Source organism: Rhincodon typus, chromosome 7 (assembly GCF_021869965.1).
Source record: "Rhincodon typus isolate 14 chromosome 7, sRhiTyp1.1, whole genome shotgun sequence".
Classification (NCBI taxonomy): domain Eukaryota; kingdom Metazoa; phylum Chordata; class Chondrichthyes; order Orectolobiformes; family Rhincodontidae; genus Rhincodon; species Rhincodon typus.
Window position 1 is genome coordinate 28,858,519 of NC_063338.1, and position 17,371 is coordinate 28,875,889.

Below are 17,371 nucleotides of genomic sequence, written 5' to 3' on the forward strand. Positions count from 1 at the left end.
GGACAGGGATTAAAAAGTCAGTTTCACACTTCTGCAGTAGACTAGTGGGATTGAATGCTATCCTGTATACAGCCCTCTGTTGTGGCATTAGTAAACGGTGAAAGTCCCAAGTGAAGAACTGTCTCCTAGTCGCCTTGCGTTGAAAGTAAAGACTCTCTCTAAATGTCATTGCTGCAAACAAGTCCAAAACAAAACAGAGCAGCACAGGCCTCTCTCCCCCCCCCCCCCCCCCCATCTCTCTGTCTCTCTCTCTCTCCCCCTCGCCCCCTCTCTCCCTCCCCCTCTCTCTCTCAACCTGAATGCTGGAAATCAATCCAATTTGAAAAGGAGTTTAACTACAGAATCATAGCCAATCTGGGTTTCTGCCTTTTTAAAAATGTGACTTTAACTGGATACAATTCATTGGTAAGGCGGTATTTGTGGTATCCTGCAAATCATACCTTCAAATGTATTAATATGTTACTAAGTGTTCAGATAAAAGCAACAGGAATGACAGATCAGAAGATGTACAAATACTTGAACTTATTTTCATTGCAGCAAAGAAATTTGAAAGATCATGAATTTTTATTCATTCATGGGCTTTGCTGATTTGGCCAACATTTTTTGCCCATCTGTATGGGTATGGAGTCAAATGTAGACCAGACCAGGTACAGATGACAGTTTCCTTCCCTGAATGACATTAGTGAGCCACCTAATGGGTTTTCCCTGACAATTGATTCATGGTCATCATTAGACTCTCAATTCCAGTTTTTTAAAATTGAATTGAAATTCCTCCATCTGCAGCAGGATTCAAACCTGGGTTCCCAGAACATTACCTGGACCTCTGGATTAACAGTTCAGCAATAATACCACTAGGCCATCCCCTATGTTGTGAATGGTAGATATTGAGACTGATTATTTAACTTGGTTCAATCACAAAATATAAGTTTGGAATGACAAGATGAGCCAAATCTATTGATTATTCTTTCTAGGGTAATATCAAGTTTGTATCGACTCTCGTTAAAGTAGTTTATGCTCTATTGATCAGCTCCTTTTAAATAGGAACTGGGAGAATGATTGGCTATGACCATTTTTGAAGAATATCAGTTAAATACAGGCATAGATGATCAAATATTTTATGGAGTATTATATTTCCAATTCTACAAGGACTACAGGATTTGCGTGGTGTGATTATATGAAAGATCGCAAAGATTTTAAAAATATTTAATTGAGTATTATGTTTGCAACATTACTGCCCATAGGTAATAACTTTGACTTTGTTTTGGAGATGGTAATTTCTCATATTATGGTGATCACTGTTGTCAATTTTGATTTGTTTTTGACAGTGTGCCTATCGAATGTTTACAAGCAATACGTGCTTAAAACACATGATCACCAAAGTGAGGCGGGATGCCCACAACTTTGAGCGCTATCAGCATAATCGAGATCTGGTTTTATTCCTGAACTTATTTGCTAATAAACAGCTGGAACTCCCAAGAGGCTGGGAAATGAAGCATGACCATCAGGGAAAGGTAAGTTGGACCCCAGCATGGAAGATAAAGTCTGACTCAACACACGCACACAATATCAGTAATGATCAATCTGTAACTTTTTAACAACATGCATTTTAGAATTAAGCCTGATTTTTAAAAAAAAATTTGAGTCCTCCACCTGCTTATTGATAAACGATGTCATTTTGGAGTTAAAGTATAAAAAATATGTGCAAGATATTCGTTGATCATATTCTTTAGAAAAAATTGCAACATGATCCTACATTACAACAATGATCATACTTCAGAAATATTTCATTGGCTGTAAAGTGCCATTTGTAAAAAGAATTTTATGAATACAAGACTTTCCTTTTTCTTATAAATGATTTAAATGCATTTGTATTGAGTTTTCAGAATTTAGAATTTTTGCTCTTAAGTTTATTGATTTGGTAAGAAAACTGAACTCCATGCTTCTGATTCCTTTCCGTGATCAAAAGTTTATACCCCCTCCTTTGCTCAAGCCAGTTTCTTTCGTTTCTACAGTGGCCCAAACACAAAGCACTTAAAACATACACAGAACGAAGGATCACTGGATTTGAAATGTTAACTCTATCTCCCTTTCTACAGATGCTGCTAGACCTTCTGAGTTTCTCCAGCACATTGCTTTTGCTGCAGATTTCCAGCATAAGTGCTTAAAAGCCTGAACCTATTGTGCTGAATCTGGTTCTTATGAATCACATTATACATTATACATAATATTCTTAAAAACCACTTAGTCTAAACTGATGATTGAGTACCAAGCTGTTCTCTGGCAGTAGTTACTCTGTTCAACAATCCAAGATCTACACAAAATGAAATGACAAATGAACTCTGGTAACTAGATTTTACGATCTGAAGGTTTACTTTGTGAGTTGTCATCTATCTTAAAATAAATTAAAACAGTCTATCAAGTTCTAGTACAATGTAGTTAAATGATGAGCCTTTAGATTGTATCTGGAAATTAATTATTTCGATGAGGATATATTAAGAAGTGACATACTGTAATTGAGACTTCAAATAAAACTAGTTGAACTTTAATTCATTTCAATAACACCGTTAAAGCTTCCTTACAGCTCTTCATACACATTGTAAATCATGTTACTCATGTTTATTTCTTACCTCAAGAGATCTCTTTTTGGATATAAGGAAGGGTTCATGAGTTTGGCTGAATTTTGATGAATTTGGAGTGTGCTCCTACTATTGCTGACAGTTAACTGTTGAAAGTCTATTGCATGTTAAGGGACATCAAAGATTACCCAATTAAATTTTGAAAATGCAGCTTTACTAATTTCTTCTAATTTCCAGCCATATAATTGAATGTGGCATTTAAAATTAAAACTAAAACTTTTTGTACAGAAGTGTACACAAGTTGAAGCACCTCTTGTAATCTGTTGTTGATTTATTTTGTCTCTTTTTTCCAGCCCTTTTTTGTTGATCACAATTCCCGTAGCACCACTTTCATAGATCCACGGCTTCCTCTTCAGACTGCAAGACCCTCAATCGCATTAGTTCATCGACAGCACTTGCAAAGACAACGCAGCCACAGTGCCGGTGAGGTAAGTATCAGTATCCATGGTATCGCCTTTCTCAATAGACAAAAACAGCCTTATGGTTTAGGCAATTGACACTATTGCTGGAATTGTATTTTTTGTACTTGAATGTTATTTGAATGATCTGAATTACATAAGAAGATGCAAGGTGATGAATAATGGGGAAGAATTTAGCTGAGACAAGAGGCACCTAAGTTTATTTTAATAGATTTAAATTATTCATACATTCATATAGGAGAAGTTATTTTTCATTTAAACTTAAGTCTGTGATTGTTTCTGAACTAAATGAGACGTTGTATTAGGGCTTGGCATTTTGGTGCGAAATTGAGCTGATTTGTGTGGTGACAGGACACAGGCTCAAGACACACAATCGTGAAATCAGATACCAATCTGACCCTTAACATTGGGGCAGATACTTCATGAAGGGAAAGATTCCCCATTAAAAGAAAGGTTAATAGAAGTGGAATTACTCTGGGCCTATCATGGTCATCTCCTTTGGATGATTGCCAGAAATAGGTTTCCCACTCTCTGTTAGAATTTGTGTAGTTCAAGATAATCAAGAAAAGAAATGGAGTGGAGGAGAAACTGCAAAGTACTTTTGCATTGAACCTATGAAAATGGAAAGTGTTCATTCAGGGCATTATAATATATTTAGCTAATTGTGAAAATGGCAGTTAAAATTTCTGCTGTGCATGTTGTTCCTCAAACACTAAAGCTTTATTTCTATTAGGTGGCAGATGACTCTCGTCATGCAGGCCCTCCAGTTATTCCCAGACCATCTAGCACATTTGGCACCATTAGTCGAAACCACAATCAAGACTTGGTGCCAGTGGGTATGTTAACTTTTCTGTTTATATGGACTAAAGTTGTAAGTCTGATGGGTTTAAGTACTACAGGAATGAACCTGAACTCAGCCTCAAGTATCTACACAAGAAACATAATTCAAATGTTTCTGAATAGCTTATTATAGTACGTGTTAAAATGTGAAATGTAAAATTTTATTAATTTGATTTAAACATATTTGACACAAATACATGCTGTTGCGTTCTAGCTTTATAACTCTTTGAAAACAGTCCCTAATTGGCTTCCTTGTTAGTGTGCAAATACTTGAGGCAGTAATATATAGTATTCTCCTATGGAGACAATTATTGGTTAGCATATGTTTTTATTGCATTTATATTTTTCTCGGGAAATTCTGCTGTTCCTCACAGCAGCTGCTGCTTCCCACCACCTGGTGGCAGCAAAATGCCTAGGAGGGTTACAGTGATGTCTTGACAAGAACACGGGTCTAAGCAGTATAAAACTGAATTCTGAGATTCATTGAACAACCTCAGTCTTGGCCACAATTATTTGCCACTTTACACAAGATATGTAATTTTATTAAAACTGTTTTGTGTTCCTTTTAAAGTTTCTGTACAATTGAAACAGATATTTTTCCTACTGTTTGTCAGCTAATAATTCATTTGTGTGAAGTTGACAATGTAGATTTATTTCAATTACTTACTGTCTCATTAAGAAATTGGAAAATTTCTCCTGATTAAATTGAGTGGAGTCCTAAGAGCATAAGAAATATCAGGGGCAAGCCATTTGGTCCTTCATGTCTACACTTCCATTCAATATAACCATGTGACATTAACTCCACTTTCTTGCCTGCTTCCTATACCCCTTGACACCCTTGTGCATCAAAATGCCAGCTCAGCCTTGAATATATTCAATGAACTACCCTCCAGTACTCTCTGGGTGGAGAATTCTGAAAATCTGTCCCCTAGATCTCAATTCTCTTTAAAGGTAGAGCTCCTTTCAACCTCTAACCTGTCAAGCCCTCTAAAAATCTTTTATGTTTCAATAAGATTATCTCTCATTCTTCTAAATTCCATTGAGCACAGACCCACCCTGCTCAACCTTTCCTCAAAAGGCATCTTCCAGGAATCAACCCAGTGAACCCGCCCTGAACTGCCTCCAATGCAAGTGTGTCTACCCTTAAATAAGGAGATCAAAACTGTATACTTTCAATGTGATCTAACCAATACTTTGTACGGTCAGAGCAAGACCTCCTTACTGTTATATCCCATCTCTTTTCCAGTAAAGGATAACATTCACTTTGTCTTCTGAATTACTTGCTGTACCTGGAAGCTATCATTTTGTAATTAAAATACAAGATCACTGAATTCCCTTTGAACGCAATGAAGCGTTCTATAGTTTCTCAATTTAAATAATAGTTTGCTTTTATATTCTCCCTATCAAAATGGGTAACCTCGTATTTTCCCACATTATACTTGATGCACCATTGTTGCCCACTCAGAAATTTTGTACCATTCTCACAACTCGCTTTCTCAACAATCTTGCCTTGTCACCAAATTTGGCTACATTATACTGTATCCCATTGTCAAAGTCTGGAATAGAGATTGGCAATTGTTGAGACTGCCACCTTGAAGATAATCCATTCATCCTGACTACCAGTTTGTTAGTCAATCCTCTACTATTGATACTGTAATAGCCCCCAACATTAGGATCCCCTTTCTTGTATAGTGATCTTTGATATCAGGGTTATTCAGTGTTTTTGCATGCAGGGGCACATTCAACTTTTCTTTCACTTGGGGGCCACTAAAGAAATTTCAAAAAGATAAAGTTTGCCAGGACAGTCAACGTGAAATTTAGAAAAAATCAAAGCACTAAATTGGCAATTTGAATAGTAAAATTGTCTACTAAAAATTGCAAAGCAGTAGAGCTAACCAATAAAACACTTCTTCTATTTTAACAGAGCCTCCAGTGCCCCCAAAAAAGGGGGCATGGGCCTGTTTGAGCTGAGGAGGTGGGTTTAACTAACACAAAACTTGGTTTGTCTCTGGTGGCTTGCATTCAGATTTGGCCTCACTGGAATTCACATGATAGCATCCTCTCCTATAACTGTGTGGAGCTGGAGGAACACAGCAGGCCAGGCAGCATCGGAGGAGTAGGAAAGTTGGTGTTTCGGATTGGGACCCTTCTTCAGAAATGGAGGGTGGTGGAAGGGAGTTGGGAAATACATAGAGGAGGGGTCGGGCTGGGGGAGGTAGGTGGGATGGTGATAGGTGAGTGCTGGTAGGGAGTGGTGGAGATTGGTCAGGTAGGTGGGAGAGAAGATGGACAGGTTGTGCCAGGTCAAGGAGGTGGGGATAAGAGGGAGGGTTGGACATGGGATGAGGCCAGGGTGGGGGTCAGTAGATTTTAAAACTGGTGAAATCCATGTTTAGGCCATCGAGCTGTAGGCTCCCAAGGTGGAGTATGAGGTCCTGCTCCTCTCGTTTCTGGGTGGTGTCATTGTGACTCTAGCGGAGGCCCAGGATGGATATGTTGCCCAGAGAGTGGGAGGGGGAGTTAAAATGGTTCGCGACTGGAAGGTGTTGTCGTTTGTCACGTACAGAACACAGGTGCTCTACAAAACGGTCTCAAGAGTCTCTGCTTGGTGTCACCGATGTAGAGGAGGCCATACCAGGAGCAGTGGATACAGTAGACCAAGTTGACAGATGTGCAGGTGAATGCCTGTCTAATGTTGAAGGTTTGTTTTGTGCCTTGAATGGAAGTGAGGGTGAGGTGTCGGCAAGTGTAGCACTTCCTACAGTTGCAGGGAAAGGTGCTGGAATCTGTTTGCGACAAACAACAACACCTTCTGGTCGCGAACCATTTCAACTCCCCCTCCCATTCCTCAGACGACATGTCCATCCTGGGCCTCCTGCAGTGCCACAACGATGCCACCCGAAGATTGCAGGAACAGCAACTCATATTCCGCTTGGGAACCCTGCAGCCCAATGGTATCAATGTGGGCTTCACAAGCTTCAAAATCTCCCCTCCCCCTACCGCATCCCAAAACCAGCAAAGCTCGTCCCCGCCTCCCTAGCCTGTTCTTCCTCCCACTTATCCCCTCCTCCCACCTCAAGTCCCACCCCCATCTCCTACCTACTAACCTTACCCCACCCCCTTGACCTGTCTGTCCTCCCTGGACTGACCTATTCCCTCCCTAACTCCCCACCTACACTTACCTTTACTGGCTCCATCCCCGCCTCTTTGACCTGTCTGTCTCCTCTATCCATCTTCTATCCGCCTCCCCCTTTCTCCCTATTTATTTCAGAACCCCCTTCCCCTCCCCCATTTCTGAAGAAGGGTCTAGGCCCGAAACGTCAGCTTTCCTGCTCCTCTGATGCTGCTTGGCCTGCTGTGTTCATCCAGCTCTACACCTTGTTATCTCGGTGTCAAAATGACGTCACCCGCAAACTGGAGGAACAGGACCTCATCTTCCACCTCGGGAGTCTACAGCCCGATGGCCTAAACATTGATTTCACCAGTTTTAAAATCTCCCCAACCCCTCCTCATTTCTGAAGGAGGGCACCGATCCAAAACATCAACATTCCTAATCCTCGGATGCTGCCTGGCCTGCTGTGTTCCTCTAGCTCCAAACTGAGTTATCTCTGACTCCAGTGTCTGCCTGCAGCTTTTGCTATCTCTGAGCATCCCTTCCTATCCTGCTTTTTGCAGCCAAAAACTACATGCTCCACTATTAACTCACATTCGCCCACACACCCACCCATTCACTTGAGAACTGAAAAAGAGTCTCAATTTGGACTCGAGACATTAAATATGTTTCTCTTTTAACACCCGTGGCAAATTCTTTAGGGTTAAAACAAAGTGTTTATTTTGTGTTCGAAGCTGCGGGGAATGGTTCACAACAGACATTCATTTACACATGTATCCAAGGAATAAAGGAAAGAATAAGTGCAAATTAGTTAAAAATCAAAGACATTAGCACTAGTTTATGTAAATTAAAGAGTCCAACAGGTTACTGCCCAGTGGAAGCTATTTCAATTGCAGGTGATAGCAACCTTTCGCAAGCACTCAGATGCAATCAATTGCAGGTGACAGTGAGTATTTGTAAGCTGGGAATTGGTACGCTTCAAAGGTGAAATACAGGAGTTAAATTCCAGAAAAAGGCTTTTGAGAGAAATTGAAAGTAGAGACTGGTGTTAGCTAAGCCTGAAGGTTCTTACGATGTAACAAGGTGTAGCGCTGGATGAACACAGCAGGCCAAGCAGCATCAGAGGAGCAGGAAAGCTGACGTTTCGGGCCTAGACCCTTCTTCAGAAATGGTTCTTACACTGTGTTCTGTTCTGGTATAACATGTAGACTGACTAAAGGAGTCAAAGCAGTATAATTAAATTCATTCGAAACTTAACAGTTTCAGTTCTGTGACTGGGGTTTTGGGTTTTTTCTGACACTCAGCTGATGAGGTGGATTTGCTATCCCCTCCCCAATGAAAACCATTGTGTTTTGTAGCAGGTAACTTACACAATCGTTGGCATCACATCAAGCGAAACAGCTTTCAAATAGTCATTTAGTTACACAGAACTGGAGTATTGCTCACAAAAGCCATGTTTTGGCATAAATTTCCATATTGCATTCATCAAGACAATTCACAAGAATGCCAATTTAGGGGGAAAACAATACAAGAGGAGTATGCTGATTGATTGACAAATGGATTCTGGTTGATAGAGAGGCATTGCCATGAAGAATTAAAAATTAATAATTGCAAGTCAGCTATCAGGCTTTGTTTAAATTTTTAAACCAGGCAAGTTGACTGTGATTAGTCAGGGCATTGTCCTGAGAAATGGACCAGTGAGTGTTCGCATCAGCTTCAAGAACCTTGAACCTGTTGAACAAGTCCAAAAGCTAACAAGCTTCCAGTGTTACCTTCTGGATGCCCAACTTTTCCTCATCCCTTTCCTTTCTCCCTGCCCTTGCCCACAAGCCAAGTCTGAAGTACTTGAACTAAGGAGTCTAATTGTCTTTTGGAACAAAGAGTCCAGGTAATTTTCTCTCTTCCTGATGCTTTCCAGTGCCTTTCCAGACACCTGCTCATAACTCTGAGCTGAACATACTTACTGCACATAATTGCTGTGGATTGTATTGATGTTCACTATCTCTCATTCTACAGTTGAAATACATCCTGTGCTGTTCTTTATCTTTTGTATTGTATTTAACTAAGTAGGTTTTCAAATTCTGAAAGGTCGCACAATGATTATTGGTTGATTATAATATGTTATAAACTTAATACAGTACTTATTTCCCTAATTCCAGTCCTAGTTCAGCAAAAGCAAAGTAAAATTTGGCAGCCAATCACCTACTTGCTCACCAGATTAATGTTTCAGCTCTCAGGTCTCACTGCCTCTTGCTTCCACTCTCGACCTTTGTTTTTCTTTATTCATTCATGGAATGAGGGCATTGCTGGCTAGGCAGCATTTATTGCCCATCCCTAAGTGCCCAAAGGGCCATTAAGAGTCAACCACATTGCTGTGGGTCTGAAGTCACCTGTCGGCCAGACCAGGTAAGGATGACAGTTTCCTTCCCTAAAGGACATTAGTGAACCAGATGGGTTTTTCCAACAATCTACAATGGATTCATGGTCGTCCTTAGACTCTTAATTCCAGATATTTATTGAATTCAAATTCCACCATCTGCCATGGTGGGATTCAAATCTGGGTCCCCAGAATGTTATCTGGGTCTCTGGATTAACAGTCCAGCGATAATACAACTAGGCCATCACCTCTCCTGTAGGATTGAATTATTTTTCATAATGTTGACTTGATTAAGAAAGTTAGGATTTAAATTATATTCTGCTTAATTGTGATTAGTTTCTGTCATGAGCAATGGCCAACTGCTAGGGTTTATAATAAGGTCATAGATCTATGGTTTTATCATTGCTTTTATACCTCAGGCTAAATTTAAATCTAAGCTAACAAATTTGAAAATTCTTTGAGACAAAAGGCTATTGCTCAAAGACACATATGTTTCAAATGTTTGTAACGTAATGTCTATAAAAGGCCTATGTATATTAGTTTGCATGGTTACTTTGAGCTTTAATTTGTTCTAGGCACCAATGTCAAGTCTTCTCATGCATTAACAGACATTTGAAGTGAAACATCTTGATAGATATTGAAGTTTTTCAGAATATTCAGACGTATCAGTTCAGATATTGGGATGATAGTGAATCACCAAGACATGACACTACATGCTGTTAGAAGATGCACAAATGGTTTTATTGGTGACACAATATTATTAAAAATGTAAAATGTGTGTATAAAATGTTGGTAGGTTTTCACAGGTGAGCTGTTACAAAAACGAGCTTACAAAGTGCTTGACATGTCAAAAAAATGAATCCGAATACCAGAGGAAATGATGTCACTGAGAAGACTATTATTTTTGAAGAAACCAATGAGGGTATACTCTGTTTAGCCAATCTGAGACTGATTGAATGCTGTCCATGTGTTCACAAGCCAATTAGAATTCAGGATGTCAGTGATCACGCACAGGGTGTAGTGGCTAGCAAGAGATATTAAGTGATGTTCAGTGGTTTGGAGCACAGGGAAACACCGAAGGCAGGAGGAGAACTTCAGGCAATAGAAGAGGGCGAGAGATGTATTCCCAGTCAACCAGTGTCATGAACTGTTGTTCGAAAATGGATAGACTGAAAAATCACAGTTTTTATTAAATACCTTTTCTTTTGTACTTGTTATGATAAACTTAATAGATTCTGTGAAGCTTGTGAAAACATACTTGCAACTTGGAGTGGATCTTATAATTAGTCAGGACCAGTAAACTATTGGATTGGCTCTTTCAAACTTGGATTTTGATTGTAATTGACTCAGGTCTTAAAATTAAAAGTTATCATACAGTCTACACATTGTTTTGTAAATGACCAAACAAACACCTCATTCCTAACAGCGAGTGATTCTTTCATTCACCAAATTCCTGTGTTATGTGTTCTCTATAAGTAGTACTTTGTTAAACTGGACTCTGTACTGAATTTTATGTTTGTTTGGTTAAGTCTGAGTTGTAGTTGAATGTTTTGAAAGATTTGTCACTGCAAGGCCTCGCAATTTTTCACCCTATATCATACCCAACCCTCCTCACTATCTCCGTTGCCCCATGGCATCTCTCACATCCAGTTTCCACCCCATCTAACCATGCCACATTCAACTCACCACTCAGTCAATATTTGCCAAGGGATTGGCATTCTGTGTTTTTGTGCCATCTTTAAAAGGCCCACCATTGTGAACCTGGGCGATCACTAGCATCCCAAAGCTGCCCTGCTCAGTCAAGGATGAAGTTTGAACTTGCCAAAGAAGGGAAGGTGGTATGTGATTCTTCAACAGGACTCTGGGGCCCTGGTGAATGGGATGGTCTAGAGGAGAGGTAACTTTTTACTGGAGGAGCAGCAGACAAGGCTGTGCTCCCACACCCTGCCAGCCTGATCCGACATCGCCACCTGGGTCATTGCTGTCTCCCAGGTGCGGAGGAACAGCCAGGACTGTTGCAGAAAAGTCAGTGGCCTTCCCCACTCTGCCAGATTAAGCAAGACTTTGCTTTCTATCCCGTCACATTCACTTAATCTGTGCTATTGCAGTCACCTCCCACTAACTCTCACTATTACATGGAACACCTTCCCTCACTCGGTCTCGTTCCCTCCTCAACCTCCCACACCAGTAACTCTGCAAGGCATCGCCGCTGGCCTACTCATTTCTTTGGATCACCTCCTCACCTTTCTACCATTAGCACCAGCGCTACTCGCTGTATCATCCACTCATTACCCCATTTCCTCTTATAACAAGAGATGAAGCCCATAACAGGGCAGAGAGAACTCATAACGGTGGAAGGGTTCCTGACCTCCAGGTGATCACCTCCTGCAGTGAGAGAATCCTGGCCTTTGCAGGGAAAATGTGGGATGTGTCCTGCACGGAAGCTGAAACATTTGTGTCCTGCCAAACGAATCCGTACCTTTCTTCATTCCACTGCCACTCTCCCATGAACACCGCTGTCACTCTCAGTCACTGCACCCTGGCCGTGGTGCCTCCTCTCTCTGTGTCCTGCAGATTCCACGCAGCTCCCCACCACCTTGACAGAAAAACGCTCACCTCCCCAACAAGCACCCTCCTCGACCTCTGAGCACAGCTGTACTGGCACCTCGGGGAAAGTATTGGCAAGTCAGCCTGCTGCACCCCCACCAGCCCATAGACTGACACCTTGTGGGGGGGAGCATTAGGCATAAACAGTGTGGGAACAGAGTCTGGGGAGCACCTCAGTGCGGCACTTCTGCACCCGGCTGAGGAAGAAATGCCCCTGGTCCCTGGCACATGGAGGGCTGCCAGAGTCCAGACACCTGCTCTGCCCCAGGCAGGAGAGGACTCTGTGGGGTTGGCAATCAGATGTCAGAATGTCCAGGGAGGAACAGGAGAGGCAGACAGGGATGTGGGATGTAAGGTAAACACATTTTCACACCATCCGGCAGCTCTTTATCGCCACAGACGAGGCTCAGTGGATGGAGGACGCACTGAGAATTCACAGCACCATCTGGAAGCAAAAGGTACAAGGTGTTTACATGGCACTGGGTCACGCTGACATCTTTCACCCTCCTCATTGAACATCCTGTTGTTCTGTTCCCTCTGTGCACAAAGATGTAGGTGTCAATGTGTTATCCTGTGGTGGCTGTGACAGGGAGGTGAAACTCAGAGAGGCTCAATGCTGTGCGATGGCCAGGGAGGAAGCATCCTGCTTACCCGTTCCTGTATGTCGCGTGGGGCCTCTGGCCAACGTTGTTTCTCAGTGAGTGTGACAGCCCCCTGCCTCACAGAGTGATCCACGTACCACACCCTCTCCAAGTGTGACCACAGCCGTTTCCTTTCTTTTTGTTCATTCATGGGATGAGGGTGTCACTGGCTAGGCCAACATTTATTGCCCATCCCTAATTGCCCGGAGGGCAGTCAAGAGCCAACCACATTGCTGTGGGTCTGGAGTCACATGTAGGCCAGAGCAGGTAAGGATGGCAGTCTCCTTCCCTAAAGAGCATTAATGAACCAGTTGGATTTTTCCTGACAATTGGCAAAGGTTTCATGGTCATCATTATACTCCTAATTCCAGATTTTAATTGAATTCAGATTCCACCATCTGCCATGGTGGGATTCGAACCAGGTCCCCAGAACATTACCTGGGCCTCTGGATTAATAGTCCAATGATAATACCACCAGGGCATTGCCTCCCCTTTTCTTGCTTATTGCACACTTATCGATTTCCAGCGCGATGGAAGGTGACAGTGAGGACTTGCAGCCTCAGCCTAACTGTGTCAGTGAGCCTCCAAACATCCACATCCTCTTCCTGGTAGTCCATCTTGTTAACCCTACAGGCTTCACCCTTCCCCAAGTCTCACCCACCTCCATAACCTATCTACATGTGCCTGGACATGCCCACCTTTCCTAGCCAGCCACTGGATATCAGGTGACTGCCTGTTCACTCTCTCCTCCACCTCCCCCCCACCCCCCCCCCCCCCCCCCCCCAACCCTTACCAACCCGGCAAATGATACCAGAATGATCCTGATCATTAACAACCAATCTCCCTCCCACCTACATTATACCTTTCCTGAATGTACCTTACTGTACCCCAGCTTGGAAAACACTTGCCCTTTCATAACCTGAAATGCTGGATAGTGGTGCGCTGAATCTCAGTCCCTCAGTTACATGTCTGCCTGCTTGCTGCACATGTGCTGGGTTTGCTGCACAAGCTGCTGGTGCATGGTGTCAGTGTGAGATTGATGTAGTATAGTGCTGTACAGCAAGATGTGCAAAAATCCACCATCCCAACTGACAACTGTTTGGCAACAAAGCAACTTCTCTGTTTTTGTGACTGTGCTGTTTGGCATGGCACGGCAAGGCAGAGATACTGTGAGCACGGAGATAGGTGCTAAGTGAGCAAGCACTAAGAGAGCAAGCAAGCATCCCAGAGATGAAGCCTTAGTGCAGTCTGTGTGTTGGGTGTCTGGGCACACAGTGTCCATGCTGCAGCCTTTAGCTGCTAGTTCCCAGTGTACCCTGCAGTGCAAGTCTGTGCTTCCAGAGCACACTACTAGTGCATCAGAGAAGTGCCAGGCTATTTGTGATGACTTGGTAGATGATGGATGCCAGTGTCCATGGAGGAGGGGTGTATGCGGTGGGTACCTGTGGATCATGGCCTGAGCTGTAGCTTGATCTTAGGCATCACGGAGATCATTCAGACTATGCAGCGAGCTGAGTCTGCTAGATACGTATTCTGGTTTCGTTGTCAAGTTTTCCTGGTGTCAAATTTGTCTGCTTAGTTTGGTCAAATGGGAGGCTGAATATCAGTGAATTAGGGTGTTAACAAGGCACTTAATAACCATTAACAACAAAAACAGAAGTTGCTGGAAAAGCTCAGCAGGTCTGTCCGCATCTGTGAAGAGAAATCAGAGTTAACATTTTGGGTCCGGTGACCCTTCTGCAGAAGCATTGTTAAACCTAATCCTCATCAATCAGTATCTCACTGCTACCTGATGAGCATTTCACCATGCTGCTTATGAAGAGCATTAAAGATGGTGCGAGTTGCTCCAGGTATTGAGATTGGTCTCGCTGCGTTTGTCGTCAAATCCTGCCGTCAGATCCCAATAAAATTTTGTTGCACTTCACTTATTCTCAAATGATTATAAGCAGCTTTCAGAATATTCCTGGCTTTTCAGTTTCCTGATTTCCATGTATCCACAAAATCTAAGAAGCAGTGTCTTCCAAAATCAAAAAAAAATGAAGATTATATTGCAAATCATGGTTTGTAGTGATATCTCCAAGTACCTGTAAACCAAAAAATTACTTTTGGTTGTTTTCAGCATTTGCTTATACTTTTGATATTTTTGATAAGTAGTGAATAAACAAGCCTATGTGAGGTTGTGCACTTTGGCAGGAATAATAGAAGGGCTGAATATTTTATAAATGGGAAAAGCCTTCAGAGAGCTGCATCACATAGATATTTGGGGGTCCTCATGCATGAATCACCAAATGTCAGCATTCGAGTTCAGGTAATAGGGAAGGCAAATGGAATGTTGGCCTTTATTCAAAGACTGTGCTTGCTGACACTGAGGATCATGTACAGTATACTCCAGGGAGATGATTGCACATGCATTCCTGAATGAGATCCTTGAAAAGTGTGTGCATGCAAGTTGTTATAAGCGGGCTGGCTGCCACTACTCTCTCAAATTCTGTCATAACACACTCTCACACATACATGAATGTACATACATGTGCATTCATTGTCACGTGCACATTTACACACACTGCCTGAGGCTTACACCTGCTTAGTCGATCAGGGCACTGAGAGTCCGAATACACTTCCTTATTTAAAATGGAATGGAGTATAAAAATAGGGAGGCCTTGCTAAAACTATACAAGGCACTAGTTAGACCACAGCTGGAATACTGTGAATGGTTTTGGGCTTTTATCTCGGGAAAAGCAGTCTGGAGGCAGACTGGAGAAGGTTCACCAGGTTAGTTCCAGATATGGAGGGATTTTCTTATGAGGAGAGGTTGAGTAGATTGGGATTACGCTAATTAGATTTTGAAGAATGCAAGAAAAAACATGTAACATTCTTAGAGGCTAAGGCAGGATAGATGACGAGAGTTAATTCCCCTTGTGAGACAGTCTAGGGACTAGAGAGCATAATCTCAGAATATGTGGTCATGCATTTAAGACAGAAATTAGGAGCTTTTTCTTCCTCTTGGCAGTTAGATTGTAAGATATCGGAGCAGAATTAAGCTATTCGGCCCATTGATTCTGCTCTACCATTCAATCGTAGCTGATATGTTTCTCAACCCCATTCTCCTGTCTTCTCCCTATTACCCTTAATCCCCTTACTAATCAAGAACCTATGTATCTCTGTCTTAAATACACTCAATGACTTGGCCTCCACAGCCCTCTGCAGCAATGAATTCCACAGATTACCCACCCTCTGGCTGAAGAAATTCCTTCTCATCTCACTTCTAAAGGGTCGTACCTACACTCTGAGGCTGTCAAGTCCTAGCCTCTCCAACTAGTGGAAACATCCTGTCCACATCCACTCTACCCAGGCCTCACAGTATTCTGTAAGTTTCAATCAGGTTAGTGAATTTGTGGACTTCTTCAGACAAGTGTCGAGGCTGGGTTGTTAAGTATATTCAAGGCTGAGATACTGTAAGAGAATCAATGATTATGGGGATAATGCTGGAAAGTGGGGTTATTATCAGACCAGCCACGATCTCATCAAATGGCAGAGCAGACTTAATGGGCTCAATGGCCTGCTTCTGCTCCAATGTCTTATAGCCTAGCAAATCCAAATGCTAATCCTAGTTATGAAATAGGAAATATTGGCTTCAGTAGTTGCATTCTGGAGCTAATCTTCACAATTATAATGTTTTTGCGGGTACTTTAAGAATAAGACAAAATCTCTTTCATTATATCTTTGTTCTATGAAACTAGTTATAAAATATTTGGGTTAAATGACAACCAACTTGTTGCTGATTGGTTTGGTTTGTTTTTGGATGATACAGAATATAACTAATTCATTAATGTCTTCAATGCATGCTGTCAGACACATGAATTTGTTTGGCAAACTGCACCGACAACTCAGTTAGTGTTATATGTAACACAGAATAGTAGGACAGGAGTTTGTATCTTCATTCCAACATGGTGCATCTTAGGTATTGACCAGGACGTCAAAGGAAGCATTTCCTTTGTGCGGCCTTGTTTTCCCTTCACAATGCAGATGTTCTCTCCAATGAAAGTCTAGCCTCCCTTTTACTTAGAAAACCATGTGTGGACAGACAGAGAAAGCCAGAGGGAGAGGGTGATACCATCCAGCATTATATATCTTAACTTTTGTTAACATGTCTTCAGACAATATGATGAAATAAAGTTGTAATTTTACTTTTAAGCAACTCTTATGGATCAATCTCTAATTGTTTGATCACTTCAACAGCCCCATTATTGATATTGATTAGTTCAGCATTCTCTATTTTCTAATCCCTGTCTTGATGAGATATTCTGTCATTTTCAGCTTACAATGATAAAATTGTAGCATTTCTGCGTCAACCAAACATCTTTGAAATTCTTCAAGAGCGCCAGCCAGACCTTATCAGGAATCACTCACTCAGGTAATCCCATTGATTGTCGAAGTGGTGGTACTGGTTGTGTCATGCTGTATGTTTTTTTTTCTCTGTACAGTTATCCCTGATAATTTAGAGCTGGCAGCTATACCGCAATATTTCATAGGAATTCTCCAGGACAATTTCTTAAAGTGATGTGGGACTTAGTGTTAAGGATTTAGGAAAGATGGGGAAGGAACACCATTTAACTCATCAAGTTCTTCCTTTTCACAACATACAGCACACTGTCTCGTGGAATCTGCCCAATGCATTAAAGGAAACGCTTTGCACACAGTCTGATCCCAAAGGCTTGAGAGCAAAATGCAAACACTCG

General features: G+C 41.9%; 1 protein-coding gene across 5 annotated transcripts in view; it reads left to right on the top strand.

Moving 5' to 3' along the window:
- Positions 1-17,371, top strand: part of hecw2a (HECT, C2 and WW domain containing E3 ubiquitin protein ligase 2a) — a 291,027-nt gene that overhangs the window by 190,301 nt on the left and 83,355 nt on the right. For all 5 annotated transcript variants that reach the window (XM_048599375.1, XM_048599376.1, XM_048599374.1 and 2 more), the window contains exons 14-17: positions 1,326-1,511; positions 2,930-3,064; positions 3,789-3,891; positions 16,950-17,046. In XM_048599375.1, the coding sequence (XP_048455332.1) occupies positions 1,326-1,511; positions 2,930-3,064; positions 3,789-3,891; positions 16,950-17,046 (521 nt within the window). The remainder of the gene's footprint in view (positions 1-1,325; positions 1,512-2,929; positions 3,065-3,788; positions 3,892-16,949; positions 17,047-17,371) is intronic.